Source organism: Triturus cristatus, chromosome 2_1, assembly GCF_964204655.1.
Source record: "Triturus cristatus chromosome 2_1, aTriCri1.1, whole genome shotgun sequence".
Classification (NCBI taxonomy): domain Eukaryota; kingdom Metazoa; phylum Chordata; class Amphibia; order Caudata; family Salamandridae; genus Triturus; species Triturus cristatus.
In genome coordinates this window covers 1,183,870,575-1,183,894,399 of record NC_140581.1, presented here as the reverse complement: position 1 = coordinate 1,183,894,399, position 23,825 = coordinate 1,183,870,575, and the positions used below count along the sequence as shown (strand labels likewise).

Here is a 23,825-nt window from a genome sequence, read left to right as displayed (position 1 = left end):
AGAGTAAAACAGGTTATGAGTTTAGCTCACTGAAGTCAACTTATGTTTATTAAACAAACCACTTCCATTTTGACAAGTACATGAAACATGCAAAGACAACTGGAGGCCATATAGGGAAAGTACAGTTTGCTATATCCATAGATCATACGTTGGTCATAGACAGTATCCCCATCACGTGCGTACTATTCATCCGTTATACCAGTGTAAATGCAGTTTATATATTTATTTATTTTTGTTCATAGGCTCTAGCCTCTGCATAACAAATAAACAACACTACTAACCAGTACAACTAGGGAATAAGTCCCTGTGCCCCACCCCCCCAAAACCCAACCCCACCCCCCACCCATGTGACAGCGGCAGACAGGTGGCCCAACCTAGATAATCCAGTAGAAAAGTTGGTGGTGCACTCATAACTAGTATGTGAATCACACGTTCATGTAGTGAGAAGGAGTAGGGGGCAGAAACTCTTCAGGGTGCGTTAAGTCGAGTATGGAGCCCTGTGTGCCATGCTCGCCATCCGCAGTTAGAAAAGTTATGAGGGGAGCTGGGTGAAAAATAGCTCCTTCACAGACCACATTTTAAGGAAATTAAGGAGAATTATAAGGTAATGTGGCCATGTAGGCTGCAGCCATGTACAGGTGAAAAACTGGCTCAGCCGCATTAAAGAATGCCAATCCTCCAGTATCCCATCATGTTCTCCCAGTGACAGATGTTTCAGTTCTATCTTCCGGCTCCTGGTGATAGAGTCCTCAAGCACTGAGCACCATGTCCTTTTTTTCTACTGGAAAGCTTTCCAAACCTTCTTTAAAACACTTTATTTAATACCTCGCAGAACCTAGAGTAATATTCTGTCATTTCCTGATAAGAAATATTTTTCTTTCTTCACAAAAATGCCTCTCTGTTTCTGAAGTGCTCTTTATGTGGCAGAAAAAAGGCACAATCGGAGCCTCATAATCTGTGTAATGCTTGTATTCCAGATGCCCATTTTTCTGATAGAGTGAGAAGCTGGCTCAGTATATGATGTACAATTATGTAAGCGGACACTTTGCACTGATCCAGGTAACCCTTATGGTGATTTTAGTGGTCTAAGACAAACATAGAAAGCTAAGTGGAAGCTGTGGAGAGCAGTCTTTAGGCTTAGTCCAAAAGGAACGTGAAGCAGCTTGTTTCACCAGTATATAATCTTTTAGGTATAGATTAAATGAAAAAGAACCACACAGTGTATTTATAAAAGAGGAGGAGAGGAGTTGACCTAACGGCTACGGGGGTCGACCTCAAAGCTGGAGAACCGGGTTTGAGTCTCGGCAAGGACACTCAACATCCTGTTATTCTGGGCAAATCACTTATTCTCCCTGTGCCTAACCAAAATGAATGTGCCCTCTTGTAATGCAACTGGTGCTCATGTAAAGCGCTCTGATACCAGATACCCTCGGGTCAAGTTCGCTTAATGACGCGGTGCCCCTCTATATGTTATATGGCTGCCTCATTTACAACCCGGGAGAAAGGACTCTGAAGGCTGTAGGGTGTCCTGCTCATGCAGGGGCACCCTCACACTTAGAACCGAGCACCCTGCCTTCAGGATTGAAAAGGCCTGCTGTATGGGTGACATAGGTTTTAAGTGCAGTGACCTTAGATATAGGGAAACCTATATCTATGGTAAGTGGTGCTAGCAGCAGCTTACACAGGCTGCAAAGGCAGGCCTGTAGAGATAGTTTGAACCATTTTTATAAGCAATGTGGAGAGAAGTTGAGAACCTGGCTATATTTTTCAAAAGGATATCAGTCAGCTGGGCTAGTGCGATTGACTTTAGTGAAATTAAAATACCCTTGTGCTTGTCTCCCTATTTTTCAGCTAAACTGACTTGTTTCTTTTTCCACTGATTCACATAATTATTTAGCGAATAAAAAAAATTCTATGGGTTTTTCTGTAATAATCTGTCATTGACTGGGTTTAAAACCTTTGTTTCTTTTGCTATTCATCTTGGTCATGTCCTATATTTGATCACTCCACCCTATTCTTCAGCTAATTTTCAGAGAATTTAGAAAACTGCTGAAAAAACGTTCCTTCATTTTAGGAATTTCAACCAACACCCAATTTTTACCAGACTGCATTTGTTACACTGCCAACCATTCCCTTCTCAAGGGCACAGAAAGAATAATATATTAATCTGGACTACTGTTCCAACATGATCTTTTCCAGAACTAAATACTAAACACTAAACAAAGTTTGAAGGAAAACCTTTCTAGATCTCTGTAGATGATATTTGGAACTTTGTGCCGGAGACCCGTATATTTTGATTTATCTGCTCTAAGTTAGCAAGGCCTTGAAGACCTAATTATATGGCCTTTACCATACCAGGCTCTCCAGTTTCATCTAGTCGTTAGCTCAAGGAGACTAAACAAAGGATGGTAGTGAACTTTACATCTGATAGAGACATCTAGTCGCAGATTCCTTAACTTTTGAAATCTCCCCAGGCATCAGACTGGATATGGAAATTTTCAGCAGTACCTCCGTGATGACCGTGACTGCGGTTGTGACATCAGTAGAGCCATATAAGTCCCCTCAGGTGCGCAGACCTCAGTTTCTTCTTTTCTGCCCTGTAACGCGGATCCGGAGAAGCGTATCTCAATTTTTCAGCCTGCTGTGACCATTTTTTTCGGCTGAAACATTGTGCCAGAGCTCTCTATGCCTTCTGGATTTAAATCCTGTGGGTCTTGTGCTCTGAAGATGTCGGTTACGATCCTCATGCTATAGGCATGTGGTGCTTGGACAAGCACCCCAACGCCGAAGACTACGACTCCTGCTAATGGCTGAAACCGAAGGTGCTGAGGGACCAACAAATGAAACTCCTAATGGCATAGCTGTCGCGGACTTTCAGTGCTCCTAATTGGCCAACTTTGTAGTCCTGCGGTTCGGCTACGGAGTCGACCCAGAGGGTTTTACCCGTGAGCGTCACTTTCCATCCTGTGAACAAGGTCAGCATTCCAAGTCCCTGTCCATGTGTCACCGTAAGCTTTGTCATAAGCAAACAAAGTTGCGGCTTTCTGGTGCTTCTTCAACTCACAATGAGGTTTTAGGAGGCTCTTCACGCCCTTGTGTTGAGGATTCCGCGCCTACCTTTCTTTCCTGGAGCCGGAGCAACTTGGACCCAGATGAAAGAGTATTATGATACTCTCCATGGCATCTTTGGACCCTCAACTTCCTCTGGAGCGCACCCGGGCCTCAAGGAGGTGATGGGTACAGTGACTGCAACATCGCTGACAGATTCCTCCACAGTTGTGGTCAGTCCCTTGGAGACACCAGTGCACAGTCCTTGGGGGATCACACCTGTGGTGCCTATTGACTCCAGAACGATGTCGGTGCATGACCCTGCAGAGTCTTGAGGCGTCAACATCCCCTCAACTAATTCTGTATACGATGCCGTCGACCGACGCCCTTCCATTTTCTGTTCTCGACATCAAGATGGCGCAGTTTCAGCGTCAATCAATGTCATTTGCAGAGCTGATAATGCAGGAGTTGATGGAAGGAAATGAGGAAGAGGTTTCTTTGGTGCAACCTGTAAATGCACTGCCTATGATGGATAGCTGGATTTCGGCGTTAGGCGAAGCAAGTGGTTAGAGTCTTCCCCTGCTTCAAGCCTTCTATCGCCTTGCTTCGGAGGCCATCTCTTCCTTGGCGGATGTGTTAAGGGTGGCGGATGATCTACAGACCCCTCATTGAGGTTCTCGATCTGGGTCAGTCAGGGGTTAAGCCAGTGCTACCCTTTTGTGAGGCATTATATGATATTTTACTAGGGGCATGGGCTAAGCCCAATACTGGTGCATCTGTGGACCGTACTATTGCCAACAAGCATCCCCAGATGATCCTGTTTGCCTTCTTCACCAACCTACACACCGTTTTATGGTTCAGGCCGCTACATCTTCCCACAATGTTGATAGCCTTCCTCGTACTCTATAAGATAAAGATTCCAGAAAGCAAGACTCTTGTGAAAAGCATATGTTTTTTTTCCACCAGTGCAGCATTACATTCCCTTAATACGACTTGCATCCTAGGACGTTTTTCTCATGCCTTATGGGATTCCTTGGCACAACTAGTGCCATTGTTTTAAGAGGCTAATAGGAATGATTTGAGTCAATTGATATCGGATGGGCGGCAGACGGCAATCATTTAGGTGTGAAGTTGACACTACTGATTGGATTGGTCGAGCCATGGCACCCTCTGTGACGTTGTGCCGGGGAGCATGGATTAGTACTACTGGATTTTCAGAGGCAGTCCAGTCAGTTTTAATTGACATGGCGTTTGATGGCGTTCATTTGTTTGGTGCCCCTGCAGATGCTGCTTTGCATTGGTTTAGGGACAGACGGGGTGGTACAAAACGGGGTGGTACTAGCCCTGTTTTTTCTTTCCTCTCGATGGATGAGATGTTTCTGTTCAAAAGGCTTCTCCTAGTTTGTGATTTGACTCACAATTGCAGTATGATATGTGTTTTTGCAGTGGGTTGAAATATAAAAAATTCAAGCCTTCCGATGCTGAATATTTATTATTCCATGCTCTTGATCAGGAGGGCCCCATAATGTCCTTTGTGGGCTAATTTGATATTTTTTCATGCTTTGTGGTGCCCCCATTTGACTAGGAGCTCTGACAATATGTTCCAAAATTGTTTTGGGAGCTGAAGAGAGACCAGCAATCATCAAAAGTAATTTATTAAAAGTAATCCTATGTTTCCTGGGGTGTATACAATGGTCAGGGAAGGTTGATGCTGCTTCTAGGCATTCCTGGAGTATGTGCTCTTCAGCTGAGGATTGCAGGACACCCTTGTGGTTGGTGTTGTGGCTCCATTATTTTTATTGACAACGCTACCATGCTTGCCTGTTTACATTGATATGGTGACCCCTTGACATGGCTAATAGGCTTACCCTGTATAGTGATTTGGTCACCCCTTGACAAAACCAATAGGCCTGTGTCCCTATAATGATGTAGTGACTCATTGACAAAGCCAGAAGGCTTACCTTGTCTATTGATGTGGTCACTCCGAGACAAAGCCAAAAGGTGTGCCTTTATATAAATAATGTGATGGCCCTTTGACAAAGCCAATTGGCTTGTTTTGTATAATAATATAGTCACCCTTGACAAAGTTAATAGGTTGCCTTATATTTTGATGTGGTCACCTCTTGACAAAGCCAATAGGTTTGCAGTTATACAATGATTTGGTGACCATTTCATAAAGTCAATAGACTGCCTTGTACATTAATGTGGTGACCCCTTAACAAAGCCAATAGGTCTGCCTTGTATATTGATGCGTCCACCTCTTGACAAAGCCAATAGGTCTGCCTTTTATACATTGATGTGGTGACCCTTTGAGAAAGCCAGTAGACAATTGTTTAAAATGACACTCTTTTCCATTGTGATGAACCCTTTCATTCGCTGGCTGTGCGGAGAGGGGTTAGGACGATGACCATCCCCCAGTGAGGTTGGGTGCAGGGATTGTCTGCCACAGGCTAGTAATGTTATAGGTAAGAATGGTAGTAAGATCATACTTTGGGATAAGTAAAATCCCTAGAAATTCACTGAAAAAAACAAGAGTTAAAGTCACATTATAGTTAGGTATTGCAATAAGAACTTATATTACATTTTTTTAAAACTCAAAAATCCACTGAAAAATCCAAAGGTTAAAGTGATGTTGCAGTTAGGTCTGATAATAATAGCTTACATTGCGCAAAAAAGAAACCCTCAGAAATGTATTGAAAAAAACAACTGTTAAAGTGGTGTTATAGCTGGATGAAAATGCCAGTTAGAAAATATCATTTTAAGCTCTAAAAGACACTGAAATTCACTAGTTATAGTTTACTAAGCTACATATAACTTGAGCCCCTTCCATGCATGACTTCTGACCTTACATATTACATCACTAGTGACATGTTCAATGTCATCAATAATGACATCACTAATTATAGTTAGGACCTAGTTTCCATAGGAAGAGCGTTTTTTTTGTTTTGCCAATAACTTCGGTGCCGTTTGATGAATCCTCACGAAATGTTCAAAACTTGAATGATGGTCACTTCAGCTGCTGTTTTGATAGTTTAAGGGTGATCCGTCAAGCAGGAGCCGAGAAAAAGGGGGGATCCCAAAATGTGTTTTCCTTATTTAATTCTCATAGGAACTTAAGACAAAAGGCTGAACGGAATTATACCAAATTTGGCAGAAAGATAGCCGTTGGTCAAGAGAAGTACCTTTTTCTGGTTTGGTAAAAATTCGTTCAGTAATTGCAGGGTAATTAAAAGACATTAACATTTGTGCATATAGGGACGAGAAGGCTCCGCGAACCCTCCTGGTCTCGTGCTGAGATCTGGTTATGTTATGTTAATTCTTTTTATATAGTGCGCAGCTGACTCAGCGAAGAGGCGTCCCAGCGCTATGGTTGACTGCCAACACTTTAAACTAGGAAGTGTTGGCAGCCACCTTGGGACTCGGCTTGATTCGAGACCCAAACAAATCATTAAAGAAAAAGAGAAGGGGGCAGGGTAGGAATACCCAGACCCCCTAGGCTTCTTGGAGGGTCCCAGAAATTCTTTTTTTTTTAAACATAGGTGGGAGCTATGCTGGAGCCGTGGCTCCCACCAAAAATGTAAAAAAAAAAAGACGCGCAGGATCCTGTGCCTCTTTATAATTTATCCCCCAGTTGGCCCAGGTCTCAGGGGAATGCAGCCATAAATAAATGTAAGGAGGGGGGCGCACGGGGCATCCTCCTTGTGCCCTGGGGACTGCCACCTACCTGGGACTAATTTAAAAGAAATGGGGGTCTTTGCGGACCCCCTGTGCTTAGTGCTTCAGTTACCACTACCTCCCCGGGGCTAATTTGGAGGGGCCTCATGAACCCCCCCTGGTGGCCCCCAGGACCACCACCTCCCCAGGGCCAAATGTTGTTTTAAAATAGGAGGGAGGCTGCGCGGCCCTCCTTCCAGGCCATTCTTGGCCCCGGGGACCGCCACCTCCCTGGGGCTGGCCCTACTGAATCAAAGGAGGGACACAGAGCCCTTGTCCTAGAGCCATAGATGGCTCTGGGGACCGCCACCCCCCAGGGCTGGCTCCTGATTTGTCCCAGATGCCAACCAGCAGGAAATAGCTGTTTGCTGTGGCTTAGCAGGAGCTTTACCCGCTCCCGCCACGCCACAGAAAACACTCTGCTTTCAGCAAGTGGGAGCAGTGAAGAACAAGTTATTTACGTTTGTTAACGCTGTATCTGTAAGAGACGTATATTAGTTATAGATTCCTTACATTAGGATTACCCTCAGGCGTCAGAGTGAATCAGAATTTTTCTCTAAGCAGTACCCCTGCGCGTCGGTAGGTGGCATCGGTCGATTCCGCGTCCGTTGTCAGCATTGTGGTCGCCGAGATGACATTGTGGTGTCTACTTAGACTGATGTCAGTTCTGATACGACTTTCCACGCCAGAAGCGCAGAGCCATTAAAGACACTGGCCACTGGTGCAACACACTAGAACCCTGCAAGGGAGTCCCTATCCCAGAAGTCAGTTCGCAGAGCGGGGAGGATGGTTGGGGCGGTAAGGAATCTATAACTAATATATGTCTCTTACAGATACATGGTTACCAAAGGTAAGTAACTTGTTCATCTGAAATAGACTATTAGTTATAGATTCCTTACCTTAGAATAGATTCAGCAATATCAACCCCGGAGGAGGGACTACGAACCAAGTTCAAACCAGAAAGTCCTGGGAAACAGAACGGGCAAAGCAGCTGTCCCTCCAGACTGTACTATCCAGGCAGTAATGTCTGGTGAACGTGTACACAGAAGCCCACGTGGCCGCCTGGCAGATGTCAATGATTGGGACTCCACAAGACAAAGCAGTGGTTGCTGCCGGAGCTCTAGTGGAATGGGCTTGCACTGTAGGTTCCCTTTTAGCTAAAGCATAACAAATCTTGATACACAACCGGAAATCCTTTGTGCGATCAAGGTAAAAAGACAGCCCACGTTACGGTTCCAGATGGTGTAGTCTCTCCTCCTCCTTGGAAGGATGCGGAGGCAATCAAAAGGTGGGCAGAGTAATAGTCTTTCTGATGTGAAAAGGAGTGACAACTTTAGGTAGGAACGAGAGCCTCGTTTGAAGCACCACTGTGTCCTGATGGACCGAGAAGAAAGGGGGCTTAGAAGAAAGAGCCTGAAGCTGACTTGCTCTGCGAGCAGAGGTGATGGAAACAAGAAAGGCAGTCTTCAGGGTGAGAAGCCTAAGAGGCCAGTTGTGAAGAGGCTAAAAGGGAGCACAGATTAGGTAAGTCAATACAAGGTTCAAGTCCCACTGAGGCATTATGAAAGGAGATGGAGGAAAGAGATGAATTATGCCTTTAAATAACCTACTTACAATTAGGGACTTGAACAAAGAGTGCTGATCTGGGAGCCAGAGAAAAGCATAAATGGCTGCCAGGTAACCCTTAAGAGTGCCCAGAGCAGAGCCCTGCTGGGCCAAAGAAAGAAGGAGCAAAAGAACCTCAGAAAGAGGGGCAGAGAGTGGATCAACAGTCTTTGCTGTGAACCATGCCACAAACTTGTTCCATCGACAGGCGTATACCGTCTTAGTGGAGGGACGCCTGGCTGCCAAGATAACATTAAAGACTTCGGGAGGAAGGTCAAAAGCTGTCAACTTTCACCGCTCAATCTCTAAGCAAGGAGGCGGAGGCTGGACAGGTTCGGGTGGAGGACCTTCCCCTGCTGCTGCAACAGAAGATCCTCCCGCAGGGGCAGTCTCATCGGAGGATCTATAGCCACGCTTCAGAGCTTGGGTACCAGACTCTTTGTGCCCAGTCCGGCGCCAAGAGAATGACTTGGGCCTTGTTGCGCTTGATCTTCTTCAGCACTCGGGGCAGAAGTGGTACAGGCGGAAAGGTGTACAGCAGGCCGCAACTTCAGTCGTGACAAAAAGCATCGCTGAGCGAGTGCCGCCTTGGAAACTCCAATGTGCTAAACTGATGACATTGCGCGTTCTCTTTGGTGGCAAACAGATATAACCAAGGCTTTCCCCACTGCTGAAAGAGACCTTACCCCACCTCTGAGTTAAGACACCATTCGTGATCCACCAGGCACCGATGGCTGTGTTTGTCCGCTCTGGCGTTCAGGGAACCTGCCAGGTGTTGAACCACCAGGGTCATGCCCGGATGTTCCAGCCATGTCTAAAGGCAAAGAGCCTCTTGACAAAGTGTCCACGACCCCACCCCACCCTGTTCGTTGCAGTACCACATGGCTGTGGTGTTGTACTTGAACACCTGCACTGCCTTCCCCTTGAGGGAGAAAGAAATGCCTTCAGTGCCAAGCGAATCGCCCGGAGCTTCAACAGGTTCATATGGAGCCCAGACTCTGCCGGAGACCAGACTCCTCTGATCTCCGCCTCTCCCAAATGGCCGCCCCATCCCAGGAGTGAGGCATCGGTCACCACTGTGAGTTCTGGTTGGGGAAAAGAGAGGGATCGCCTCTGACCCAATCATGGTTCGTTAACCACCACTACAGTTGTAGCGCAGTTCCCTCCGAGATCTGGACGTGGTCGGAAAGATTCCCCTGAGGCTGCACCCACTAGAACTTCAGGTCCCAATGCAGAGCCCTCATATGCCATCTGGCATGATTCATCAACAGGATTCAGGAGACCATGAGACCCAGCAGCCTCAGGGTATTCTCACCGAAATCCAGGATAGAGGCTGAAACACTGGTATCATAGCCCGAATATCCCAAACTCACTGCTTGGGAGGATAGCCCAAAACTGCACTGTGTCCAGAACAGCTCAGATGAAAGGGAGCATCTGAGAGGGAGTCAGGTGTGACTTTTGCACATTGATAGTGAACCCCAGTGAATGTAGGACATCTGCCATAATCTGGAGGTGGGAGACAACAGCCAGGGGAGAGCCTGCCTTCAAAGGCAATAGTCGAGATAGGGGATGACTGGGATCCCTGATCTGCGCAGATGAGCTGCGCTCACCCCCATCACTTTCATGAACACCCGAGGGCCACTGGTAAGACCGAAAGGGAACACAGTGAACTGAAAATGCTTGTGGCCTACCGTGAACCGTAGATAATGTCTGTGGGCTGGAAGTACGGCGATGTGGAAATAAGCGTCCTGCAGGACGCCACCATCTAGTCCTAGGGTTGAGGGCAGATAGTACTTGAGCCAAGGTTAGCATTTTTAACTTTTCCTTGTGGAGGAAGCGGTTGAGGGCTTTGAGGCCTAGGTTAGGACGCAAGCCTTTGTCCTTCTTGGGCACCAGAAAGTAGCGGGAATAGCAACCACAGCCTACTTCTGGCGCAGGAACCCTCTTGATTGCTCCCTTGGCCATAAAAGCTAAGACTTCCTGGCAGAGTAGCGTCAAATGATCTTATGACATGCGATCTAAGGATGGTGGCATTGAGGGATGGTTAGTCTTGAAGGGGAGGGAGTAGTCCCTTTGGACTATCTGCAAAACCCACCTGTCTGATGTGATGGATTGCCAGTGGGGGAGGTGATGGCAAATCCTGGCACCCACTGGCAGCGAATGGGCCTGAAAGGTCAGACTGGGAGGGTCTGGAGGCTGCTGCAGGGGAGGGTGGACTGGCCTGCACGCTGGTACCCTGACCTGCATCGCTGGATCCCTTGTCTGAGGCTACACAGAGGCTGGGCAGCTTCCGTGGGCCGGTGGTGGACCAGACGTGGTGGGGTGCACCTTCCATAGCCCGAAAAGGCAGACTGTGGTGGGCAGGAGGATGTAGCGAGGCCCAAGGATCTGGCCGTAGCCCGAGAGACCTTTTTAAGCGTTCCAGCGCCGAGTCTGCCTTGTAGCCAAAAAGGCAACGGCCATCGAAGGGAATGTCTAGCAGAGTCGACTAAACATCCCCCGAAAAAACTGACGTCCTCAACCAGGCATAGCATTGAATGGCTACCGACGTGGCAATCATTCTGCTCAGTGAGTCAGTGGTATCCAGTCCACAGCGGATTGTGAATTTTGCTGCGTCTCTCCCATCTGCCACGGCTTGGGAGAAAATGACCCGGGCCTTATCCAGGCACTGAGGCAGCACCTGCGCAACCATATCCCAGATGGTATGGGAGTATCAGCCCAAGCGGCACGCGGTATTCACAGACTGCAGTGCCAAGCTGGAGGAAGAGAATATGCGCCTCCCAAGATGATACAGCTTCTTGGATTCCCTGTCCGGGGGTGTGGAAGGGAATGCACCCTTGGAAGAAGCTTGGACCACCAAGCTCTCGTGGAAGGGTGTTGGGTGAGGAAAATGGGATGGCCCGGAGCCGTAGGGTGGTGGTGGGCAATTGTCCGTTCCACAGTAGCCCCTGTGCTGGGCTTGGACCACTTGCCCAGTAGGACGTCCGTGAGGGCCTCATTAAAGGGCAAAATTGGTTCAGAGGAAGTTTCCTCCGGTTAAATCATCTCCATCAGGAGATTAGACCTGACTGCTACTGTAGGGAGCTCCAGGCCCAAGGCCTCGGCTGCCCTACGCACCCCTACTGCATAGGATGATCCCTCCTCCGTAGCCACGGTAGGGGGAGAAAGCATGCCAAGGTCTGAGGAGGTATCCAGACCACTGGCGTCACCCAATTCCTCTCTCCTGTCCGGTTCTTCCAGCTGGTCTGTCAGATGGTTCAGCGACCTCTCCCAGTCCTCATCACCCCCTTCAGGGTGATAGGGAACACCTGGGATGAACAAGGGAACAAAAAACCCCTCCGGCATCGGATTCGATGTCGGACGATGTCAGTCCGGCTCTGGGTCTATCTTGGGGATGAGGATGGGGACGGTGTCTGCTGGGGGTACGGCCGTGCCGGGGGAATCGTTGCCAGAGAAGGTTGAGTAAGGTCAACCGGCATCGATCCGGGCCTGGATCCACTGTGGGCCTCAGGCGCCAGGGCCGGAGCTGCCAGCATTGAAGGCCCAGGGACCCCAACCGACTTTGCGGACCCGAAAGCATGCCAGTGAAGTTGGGCTGCCAAAACACACGGTGGAGGGCTTCATAGAACATACGAAGCTGGGCAGGGGACGCCCCGCCTCCCAGAAATGGGGGGAGGTGCGGAGTCGTTCCGGAGTCAGGCACTGGAGACGGAGCCTTAGTGCAATGATGCTCCAGGTCCCGCGTTGCGCCAGCCGACTGATGGAGAAAAGGCGAAGAGCGACGGTGCTTCTTCACCTTTTTCTTGTGCTTTGACTTACCCGAAGAGTGCGGGGACTTGGATGAGCTGTGATGGCTCCGCGACCAGTCTGGAGACCTTCCCTTTGAGCGAGACCGTGAGTGATGCAGAGCCGACTGCCGGGCCACGGGACCGCTCCCGAAAAGACTTCAGATTCATGGCCGGGGAGACGGAGCACAACTCCGCGTCGTGGTCACGCTCCAGGCACCAGTGGTGTGGATCTGCCACAGACATCAGCTTGTGACAAGAGTCGCACAGCTTGAAGCCGATCTGATGATGGACATCCCTCGCGCAGTCGAAGACTCAAAAAAAGATGTTGATAAAAGTGGAAAAAAGTTCTGTCAAAAAATGACGAAGCGGCAAGCTTTCTCCTTATCTGAGCTAGGCTGTGGCGGAAAAAGAAAGAACTGAAGTCAGCGCGCAGAGGCAACGTCTAAGTAGACACTGTGACCTCATCCCGGCGACCACGACGCCGACAATGGATGTGGGTCGACCAACGCCACCTACCAAAGCACTGGGGTACTACTAAGAGAAAATTCTCCAGATCCAGTCTGAAGCCTGGGGGTAATTCTAAGGTAAGAATTCTATAAATAATAGTTTCTTTCAGATAATGCTCTCTCTTGCTGGACGCGGAGCATATGTCTGTTTCCCTGCCTGCTGTCAAGCAAGGAGGGAAAGAGACAAATTGAATTCACACACAGGAAGCTGCATTTTTAGTAGCTCCCTAAGTGTGAAAGCAATGCTGGCTCCCTCAGGAGGCTGGGAGCAGACAGGGACCGCGGGGCCCTTCAGGCTCCCCCTACAATCCCAGTGCAGACTGGGTGCCCTGGGGCCGAAATTGGCCCGGGGAGGAGGGGCTGCGTGGCCCCCTCCCTCCCTCGTATACATTAGTGGTATGCAACGTCTTCCCGCCTTTTTCACAGAAAGATGGAAAACTTAATAAACGTCCCCCGCCAATTTTGGAGACAGGGTCTTGATTCATAGGAATGTGATCACTTCTGCACCAAACAAAGAAGCACTTACTTTTGTAAAGTATAGAGGAGTTGGCCTAACAGCTAGGGCGCTCGACCTCAGACCTGGGGAACTGGGTTTGAGTCTCGGTAATGACGCTGAACATCCTGTGATTCTGGGCAAATCACTTAATCTCCCCATGCCTAACAAAATATGAATGTGTGTCCTCATGTAACGTAACTGGTGCTATGTAAAGCGCTGTGATACCTGATTGGATTCGGGTCAAGTTCGCGCTATATAGAACTCTGCAAAAAAAAAGAAAAAAAAGTGTGTTTTCTCTGCAGTTGCCCAAAATCCCAAGCAGCACTCACAGACACACAGTCACTCTATACGCCAACTCATAAACCCATAGCGCCACTCACAGACCCAGTCACAGACCCACACAGGCACTCATACAACCATTCACAGACCCACACAGGCACTCACACACCTGATAGATATATATAGATAGATATATATATATATATATATATATATATTCACTGAAAAACCATAGGTTTCACACATGTTATAGTTAGCTGGACATTTCACTCGTAAAAAACCATTGAAATTCCCCCGTTATAGTTAGTTCAGCTAACTATAACTCGCGCGACCGCAATCCACTGCTGATGACGTCACATATTACATCACTGTATTCACTAAGATACTGTTAATAAGTCAGTTATACAATTAATTTTACAAAAAAAAACCATCCATTTAGACACTTATTTACCCATTTATTCTTCCATTAACCTTTAGATATACATATATAAAAAATATGTCATGAGTGATGTAATATGTGACGTCATCAGCAGTGGATTGCGGTCGCGCGAGTTATAGTTAGCTGAACTAACTAAACCGGGGGAATTTCAATGGTTTTTTACGAGTGAAATGTCCAGCTAACTATAACATGTGTGAAACCTATGTTTTTTTCAGTGAATTTGCAAGGTTTTTTAAATGCTAATTCCGAACTATAACGTGTGTGAAACCTATGGTTTTTTAAGTGAATTTGCAAGGTTTTTTAAATGCTAATTTCTAACTATAACATGTGTGAAACCTATGGTTTTTTAAGTGAATTTGTAAGGTTTTTTAAATGCTAATTTATGTATGTATTATTATATTTTTTATATATTTATTTTACAATAAACTACCTATGTATATAGTTATAGATTGACTGTATCCTGTAATATGGAATGGCTCAGCTCTTTTTTTTTTAATTTGGATAAAGTTGAACAGCATAGTTAATATCTCCTATAAACTTATAAACAGTTTTTTTTAAGGGTTTTTCACCATGCGCGCACCGTGCATGCACCCCGCGATTTTTTGAAAAAAAATAAAATGCTTTTTTCACCCTTCGGGGTCCTTCAGGGACCCCCTGACAAAGGCTAGGGGGTCAGGAACTCTCTACCCTGCCCCCTTTTCACGTTCTCCACCTTTCTTTTCACTGCCACACACAAAATGGCGTCCGACACTTCCTGATTTCGACCAATTCGAATGTTCACTGACATCTAACCACCAATCAGAATTACGCTCGCGGACATTTGGTGCGCGCACGGTGCGAGCATATAGATATTTATGTACTTTTAACTGCAATTTTCTCAGGAACTACTGAACAGATTGACACCATATATGCAAAAGGCACATGCCTGACCTGAGGACTACCTCTTTGCCGAATTTCAAGTAATTCTGTTCAGCCGTTCGGGCTGTACCTTCGACTAAAGGTCCTATGGGAAAATGCATGGGGAAAACGCGTTTTGGGACCCCCCTTTTTTCTCAGCACCCGCTTGACGAATCACCCCGAGACTTTCAGGGTAGGAGCTGAGCGGAGCGCCCCATTAGTTTTGAAAATTTCACGAAGATAAGTCAACCGGCGCCAAAGTTATTCAAAATATAATTTTCAGATTTCCCATGGGAACTCGGTCCTAACTATAACTATCTACTGGCGACCGCCAGTAGATTATATATATATATATATAGAGAGAGAGAGAGAGATATAGATATATACATATATATAATAAAAACGCATTATGGAAAATTATTTTTATTATATTTTAAAATGTAAAAATCTCAATATAAAACACTTCTACACTAAAAAATGAGAATTATTTAGATCAACTAAGCATTTCCCCTGATACAAATTTGGCATGGGCAAGCACCCTCCCAGGAGGAGTCAGACGCCCCTTCCAATAACAAGGACAGTCATGGACTGCGCAAATGTGTAGCCAGAGTTGCACTTGCACAATCCCAGTCAGTGTATACGGTTCTGAGCTAACTGTATTGGTGTATGGGCACTTCACAACCTGACGTTTGAGAAGGGTAGAGGGCAGTAACAATAATGGGACAAGCAGGTGAAATCATTGTTTCCAGAATATTAGACCAATCTGAACCTGATCTTCATTTGGAGCCTGGTTGAATGAGACTAAACACGATTTACGTGCTCTCACAGCCTTTGATACGGTGAGATCTGAAACTTGTTGCGGGTGAGGAGAGATGTCAAGTTCAAACATTCTCAAACACATCAACATTATAATTTTATTTGTGCATTATTTTATAGAGCAAGGTAACTTACTTCTATGAATGTGGTCCTGAGGGATAGGTCTTTCACCCAGGATCCCAGTGCTTTTAGTGACGGATACGCAGCATTGGACCACAAAGCAGGAACCTGACTGTTAAGAAAACTATTGTATATTTGCTCCATTTCCTCTGACATTACTACAAACCCGGCAATCGCTTTGTTGAGCGTTTCCAAAGAAATCTGCAGAACAAAGAAGAACAATTAACATAAAAATTAGTTTTAAACATCTGAGCATTAAACAATAAAACTAATTCGCCTACATGTAACAGAGCAAACTAAGCTCCATATTACTGCAGGTTGGCACCATCTTGACGAATGTTCTACTCAGGGTTTATGAGATGCTGACAAGAATCACAACGCATATAGCACTATTACATATCTTCATTGTGACTCATGAACAGGTGCATGGCCACACCAACAAGAAAGCAGAAATCTAAATACAGCTAGGAATTTACTATGTGAACCTACAGGTAGTTGGCTAAAGTCATGCCCCATTACAGCCACACAGTTTAGTAACCTTAGTGACCCCATCACTATTGTCCTTATTATCTTAACTTTATACTAAGATGGCTGAAAAGTAACACATTGTAGGACTGTTAAACAGATTAATCTCTTATTTACTGTATTGGCTATTGGGGCAACTTTCGGGCTGATGCTACCACACCAGCTTGTGCATAGAGCAAAACTATCTGTACACGCATACCCATGTGTAGAAATATATATTTAATGATGTCATGCTTGTAGCAAGTGACCCACCAGCAACCCCTCAACTGCTTCTTGTGGAACCCTTACAGGAGAAAATAAACAAACATTCTAAAACATATATTATCTTAGGTAGATGGGGTGTACCTTACATACCACTAATCTCTAATCAGTTATACCAAAACCCTTTAGTGGCATTGTAGCCTTTGTGGGGTACTCCCCTCTGCTTTCCACACCACATTGTGCTTTTCTGCTTCGATAGGCCTCTTTTCACTTGTTATACCTTAAAAACATATTTATAATTCTCATCGCAATGATGATGCAAGAAAGAGCTACCAGAAAAGGCAGATATTTAGATCTCTCTCAGCAGTGGGGCATTTCTTTTTAAGTGGGAATCCATGTTCTACTTGCTTTGTTTCCATTGAGAGTACAACAAATCTGGGAATATGCCATCCACGATCATTTCAAGGATGAAAATTGAAGCAGGAGCAGAATTAGTATGCACTGTCTCAGTACTGTCTTTGGCACCATACGAGAAGATTGCACTGCAGTCAAATATGGTGAGAAGACAAAGTCCTTGTCTGAAATGAATTGACAGGCTGACAGGTGTACGATCTAACACAAATAGCACATAAGCCCCATGCTGATCTGACAAAAACACACCCACCACAGAGGCAATCTGTGCCGTCTGACACTATAAGAGAAGATTGCACTGCAGGATAACACAGTGCAAAGACAAATTCTGTGTCTGAAATTAATTGACGAGCTGACAGACGTACAATCTCACATAAACACGAAACCCTGTGAAACAATGCATGAGCCCCATACTGTTCTGCTAAAAACATGATACCCACCACAGGGGCAGTCTGTGCTGTCTTTGATATCACAAGAGAAGACTGCACTGCAGACTAACGTGGTGAGAAGACAAACTCTGGGCATGGAATGAATTGGCAAGCTGACAGACGTACAGCCTCACACAAACGTGACTCAGTTTTAAACAGTGCATAAGCCCCATATTGCTCTGCCAAAAACATGGCACCCACCACAGGGGCAATCTGTGAGATCATAATATTAGTTCTTTATCAGAAGACATTCTGCTGAACATGTCACATAGAAGGCGCATACATTGCCTGGTACTTAAGTGGTGTGGCTTCCAAGAGATTACTACCCAGGAGGGCAAGTATCAAAACCTTAACAGTGTGTATGGGTGGCACCTCAGGCTGACACAATGAAAAATGGATACACTTTGTGCCAGAACTTAGTTTATAACTTGGAAAAATTAAGAAGGTCACACTGTCTTAGCGCAGTGTGTAGCAATGCATAGGCAGACGGCAGCACAGCTGACATTAAGTTCTTTCCAATACTGCCCCAAGCTGCTTTGCTTGAAAAAGAGAAGGAACAGACAGCTGTAACACACAAAGGTGTACCTTTCTTAGCGCTAAGCAGCGGTCTTGACCAGGTGTGTTGTTTCCTGTAGATTGTAGCACAGAGAAGCAAGGTCTTAAGAAGCTTGTATGTATGCTCACTGTCAGCCAGCAGAGGTTCAGTAAGTAGTACCACCTCTGAAAGCATCCCTCTGACATGGGCAAAAGCATGGGGCAATAACCAGGTTCCTTGCCCAGACTGTACTAACAGCCCTGTCATGTAGTGCTGTAATACATTTCACTGTAGTAACCACAATTCCAAAATGTAGCAAGCCCTGGAAAAGCCAACAAGTCTAGGCGTAATGTGCAAACACATGCAGCGTTAGTGTGATGGAGGGCGACACATGGGATGGAGGCTTCAGGAGCAGACAAATGTGTAATAGTTATAGGACTCTCTAGGGTCTCATGCAGTTCAACGTAAGAACTTGAGTGGAGGTAGAAGGACATACTCCACAGCATAAGGTATGAGACGAATGCTCCACTTGGCTGGGTCAAGGCCTGATTGATAAAGTCTCAAGCCAATGGCTAAAAGGCAATGCTAGAACAAAGTCAGTGGTTGATAGGGGCGGACCCGAAGCCTATAAGTATATTGTTAGCAACAGGTATGTTTGACTGCTTCACTCAAAATCCAGGCCAACAAATGAAGCACATGGCTTCTGACTAAATTTATATGTAAAACTGGAGCCACAAGGAGAAAATGGATAAATTCTGAATTTCCCGATAGGAGTCAAGTAAAACTGTAGTTGGGTAACAAGTGCTGCAAACATATAGGTACCAGGTTTCTAAGGTAAAAATAGACTTTTAAAGGAACTAGAATGGCCAGTAACATTTCCTGGTTTATATTATATGAACTGCCCACTTTAGCCTTACACAGTTTGCCTATTTTCCACTAAAGTACAACTCACAAAAAGTCAAGCAATAAGCAATCCCTTTTAGAAATATGTGCAAGGTGTGATATCACATAGTATAGCGTGCTTACCTTTAATACTTGAAGAAGGTTATTAAACCTGTCTACTTCTTGTCCGAGCACAGTTGTTAGGGAATTCAGACGTCCATTGGCGTCCTTGGCAAAAAGGGTGTCAGAAGCACCCTCCATTTCTAGTTTCCCTGTATAAAAAGTAAGAAATGGTTCGACAACATTAAAGTCATCACTCAAGAGAAATCACAATTGCAAAAATATTTTAATAGGTGTTGAGGTAAACGGATAGATGCAGAAATTCCAAACAATGCAATATTGATTAAAAGCGTATCACCTCGAAATAGGGAAAGTAGACTTAACTTTTCTATAAAAAAATCTATGCGATTGGGCTACCGTTTGTCATTACGTGAGATAAAAGCTAGTAAAAAGCCGATGAATGTTGGTTAATTTTTTGTGCTGATAAATAACCAACAAAGTACATCAGTGTTTTATCACAGTAGGATAAATGAATCCACTGTTGGGGATTGGTCTCGATTTGATGAAGATTAGACAAGTACTAATGTAGAACCGTAGGAAAGTCAGTATAACATAGAATTTCTGTGCTTAAAATAACACAAGGCGTACCATAGGAGTAAGGGTCAATGTGTTTTCAAAAAAAGATAATTTTTTTAATTGCTCTTTGATAGTTTTGTATATGTAGCACAAAAGTAACACAAATACAATTTTGGTCATTGTACATTAGGATATCTAGAGCGTGCCAGTGAGCATTGGAGGTGTGTCGATCAGACAACATTGTGGTCAGGGAGACCTCCCATTGGGGTGAGTACAGGTGATGTGCATATTGAAACCTCGGGGGGGGGGCATGCACACTGCCATTGTGTGGGGGGAGGTATCACTGTGCCACCCTGTAGAATCCCGAGGTATGATAGTACTCATGGGGGAACGGGGACAGAGGGGTTGGGGCGGGGTACACAGGGGTGATGGACATCAGGGAGACTTCGTCCTTTTTGAGTCAGGTTAGTGATGTATAGTGTCAGAAATTGGAGCTTGTTTCCAGTGCCACTAGCATGGTGTCCCGACCCTTGATCTGTGGGACTTGCACCGACTTGAATCGCAACCGTCTGGCTTCTTCATTTTCTGCTTATGCCCAACGCCAGAGTTCAAGCTTCCAGGTAGCGATGGAGGTAGCGGTGGCTGCAGTCCTTAATTTGTTAAAAAAGAAGTGCCTGGGCCCTTGTCAGGAGACCACTGCAGCTTGCACTACTTTTTGCTCCTGGCAGCACTGCCAATGATCGTACCAACACAACTAAATCATCACACTCCTACAAGTGTGAGAACTCACACTATTCCAGACCTCCAAAGCTAAAAAAATGGCTTGGTCGTTATTTTAAATATATTGAATAAATCAACTACTCTTTCCAGGAGGAGAGTGAGCCATCACTGGACCTCCACATAGATGAGGCCACGTGGATAAGTCATTTCCCAAAAATATTCCAGGAACAAACAGCCAAAACACTAGAGCTATCCGAGCCATATTCAAGGACTCCGCCAGCACTGGAGTTCTCCATGGCTGAAGTAGAACTAGCTTTAAACCAATCACCAGCGCTGAAGGCACCCGGGCCAGATGGGGTTCCACTAGATGTCTTTACAACTAATAAAACTCTCTAGGTCCCGGTCCTCACAACAGCATTTAATGCCATAGCTGAAGCCGGCCCTCTGCCGTCTTGGAGACAGTCGATCACAGTCCCAATCCATAAGAAGGGGAGTGGCGCAGATCTGGCTAACTATCGTCCAATCTTGTTATTGGACAGCACAGCAAAGTAATGGGCAGACTGCTGCTAAATAGGCTGGAGGAGTTGGAATTCGAGAACAGAATCCTTGCTGAAGCCCAATACGGCATCAGGAAGGGGAGGGGCACAATAGACCAGTGTCTCAACCTTGCCCTAATCGCCGCAAAATACTCCATCGCGAAACAGGGGCAGCTATTTTTGGCATTTATGGACCTGTCAGCGGCCTTTGACTGTGCGAGCCACAATAAATTGTGGCCGATCATGGAGGCATTGGCCGTGAACCCATCTATAATCTCATTTATCAGAGAATTATACGGAAATGCAGAGGCAGTAATCCGATACGGAAAACAAGGGGAGTGTACAAAATCTTTCAGGATTGATAAAGGGATAAGACAGGGTTGCGTACTTACCCCTTTCCTTTTCTCCCTGTACACAAACAAACTCTCTGAAGTCCTGACTGAAAAATGCAAGGATGTTCCAGTGGTAGGCACACACCCCTTACCCATTATGCTCTCTGCAGATGACGCCGTCCTATTGGCCAGAACTCCAATGGCCTTACAGTTCTTGATTGAGACGTACTCTACCTACATGGCAGATCTAGGCCTCCATGTTTACAAAACAAAATCATATGTGATGGCCATAGGTAGGGACAAGAAGCAGAAACTAATGTGCTTCCATATCAACAGAAGACTGGATAGAGTAGACAACTTTATGTATCTGGGTATCTTCTTCAATGAAAGACTAAGATGGTATACAATGGTGAGGAACAGGGCCCTTTTGATGACAAAAAGTATAGCCTGTATCTAGAAATTTGCAGCAAAAATAGGGAACAAACCAGTAAAAGAAATGTTAGAAATGTATCACGCACAAACAAGATCCATAGTGTCATACAGTGCAGCTGTGTGGGGAATAGCAAATATTGACTCCCTACAAGAAATAGAAGATAAATTCTTAAAGAGACTATTAGCTATCCCAACCTCTTGCCCAAGCATTTCAATCCATAAGGAACTAGATTTTCCATTCCTATCAGACACGCTAAAAATTGCCCCGCTCCTAGCCTGCCTCTCAGTCTGGAAAAGGGAATCAGTCCCCCTAAACCACTCAGTATTAAAGGATATCTTAACCTTGGATCGTGCTTCCTCCATCAGCTGGCTAACTTTTGTGAAACAGTCCCTCAGAGAACTAGATCTGGAGTTTTTGTTTAACTCACCGTCCGAGAAGAACTCTTTGTCACTAAATGCAACTCATACAGGTGGCAAAAAAACAAAATAAAGTCACAGTTTTCACATAACTAGCATCACCAACTGCGAGCACTGGCCATTCATCCTATATCTCATTTGTCACGGACATCAGACATCGCTTCGTACTCACCAGATTCAGACTGAAATATATACCATTAATAACAGCTTATTCGGCACAAGTATATTCAGTAAACCAGCTATCTTTGTGCCCCTGTGACGACCTCTCCCACCAATCTCACACCTCTTATTCTTTTGTCCATTCTATAAGGTAGCGAGGAAAAAATCCCTCATCCCATTGCAGAAAAAATTCTGGATCCGCTCGCATAAACAAGCCCTTGAAACTTTGCGATCATTGGAAACTCCGTATCTATGTTTCATGCTTGCAAACTTTTTACTTGCCATTCTTAAAAACAGAAAAATGCTATTTAATCCGCATGGGGCACATTTTTACAATTTGTACTGTCACCCATTAGCAGGTGCACTCTGTGTTCATGCATATGAATCTACCGATTTCTTAAACTTATCATTATAGCTGTTTTGCTGTTTTATATGATGCATATTACATTTCAATGATTTTATGTTATTTTTATGCATTAATCTAAATGCGAAATAAAGATGGATGATGATGATGATGAATATATACTGAGTAAATCAACTACTGTTGTGACTCATCTCTAAATTCGATGAACAGTTCCAGCATGTGGCATAAGTGGAGGTTTTGACAATTAAGTGCTGATGCCAAGCACCAGAAACCACTGGCTCAAATTAAGAACTTGGTGGCTACCTTCCAGTTCATCTCTTTCGCCCATCACGCAAGTGCGAGCGCCAAATCGATAGACTTGGGCCCATCCCATCCTTATCCTTCCAGGTGTGTGGCATCAGGCTAAAAAAGCAGGTCTTCGTTTTAAATCTTTTTTTTTATTTAGAACTTTTACAGTGTAAAACCAACACAGTACAATACGAATTACAATGGCGGCACAGAACAATCCCACAGCGGAAATATACAGTGCAAATGTATACAACAACCAAAGTAGTTATACATCATAAATGTTTGATAGTAGTCAGCAAGAACATATGCTCTTTATTATACCTACACTTGAATGCAGATGAGAATATTTAACCTCATCCCCCTTCGTGTAATATCTGCCAGGTTGTAGCTTAGCTTGTGACCGTTCAACCCTTAATTACTAAAGCATCCTTCCGGCTCTCCAGTTTCCTTTTACCCTTGGTATTGGTGATATAAATCCCAAAATCCTTTGGGTCGATTCTGAGGGGGTAATAACTCAATATAAATTTCTGATTGGGTATTGCAATAAAGAATATCTTTTGCCCAGTCGTCTAAGGGCGGAGCTGGACCCTTAGCCCAGGGCATAGCCAATCTGCGATTGGCAAGGAGTAAGCCCATTGCTACTCATTGTCTTCCCTCTTTGCTTATTCTTTTGTTATATTCCAGCAGTGCAAGTAGTGGATCTGGAGTAAGCAAGAGACCTGTGATCTCATTTAGTGTGTGAAAAACATTATCCCAGAATTCTGCGATCTTGGGGCAATACCAGGCTACATGTAAGCACCCAGTTTCGCTTTCCCTGCAGCAGGGGACAAGCAGCTGATTCCCATAGGCCATACCAACAGTCTCTCAGGTGTATAGTAAACCCTATTGAGGTATTTAAAGTGGATGAGGCAGTGCCTCCCATTAAGTGAAATATGTTTGGTCATCTCGCAGCAATAACACCAAATGCTGTCATCTATGACTATGACTAGATCTCTCTGCCAGTCCTATCGAGCGTTATATGGTCTCCTGGCTTCTTGAATCAGATTATAAATAGTGGTCACCAACTTAACGGGGGTGGTGGAGCGTAAGATGTAGAAAAGCGTTAGCATCTCCATGGGCTCCTGCATATCTTCCCCTAGATGATCGCGTAAAGCATGCCTGACTCTGTGGTACTGGAAATGTGTTAGGGGGAGGATTCATATCCTTCTGCCACAATGTCTGCCCACTTGCCTGCCACCCCCTTTTGAAAGA

The 23,825-nt window shown here is 45.3% G+C and overlaps 1 protein-coding gene across 2 annotated transcripts in view; it reads right to left on the bottom strand.

Annotated features, from left to right (window-relative positions):
- The window catches only part of DNAH6 (dynein axonemal heavy chain 6), a 2,458,578-nt gene that overhangs the window by 109,274 nt on the left and 2,325,479 nt on the right, over positions 1 to 23,825 (bottom strand). For both annotated transcript variants that reach the window (XM_085636629.1, XM_085636630.1), the window contains 2 exons: positions 18,835 to 18,962; positions 15,724 to 15,909 (listed from right to left, as the gene is read on the bottom strand). In XM_085636629.1, the coding sequence (XP_085492755.1) occupies positions 15,724 to 15,909; positions 18,835 to 18,962 (314 nt within the window). The remainder of the gene's footprint in view (positions 1 to 15,723; positions 15,910 to 18,834; positions 18,963 to 23,825) is intronic.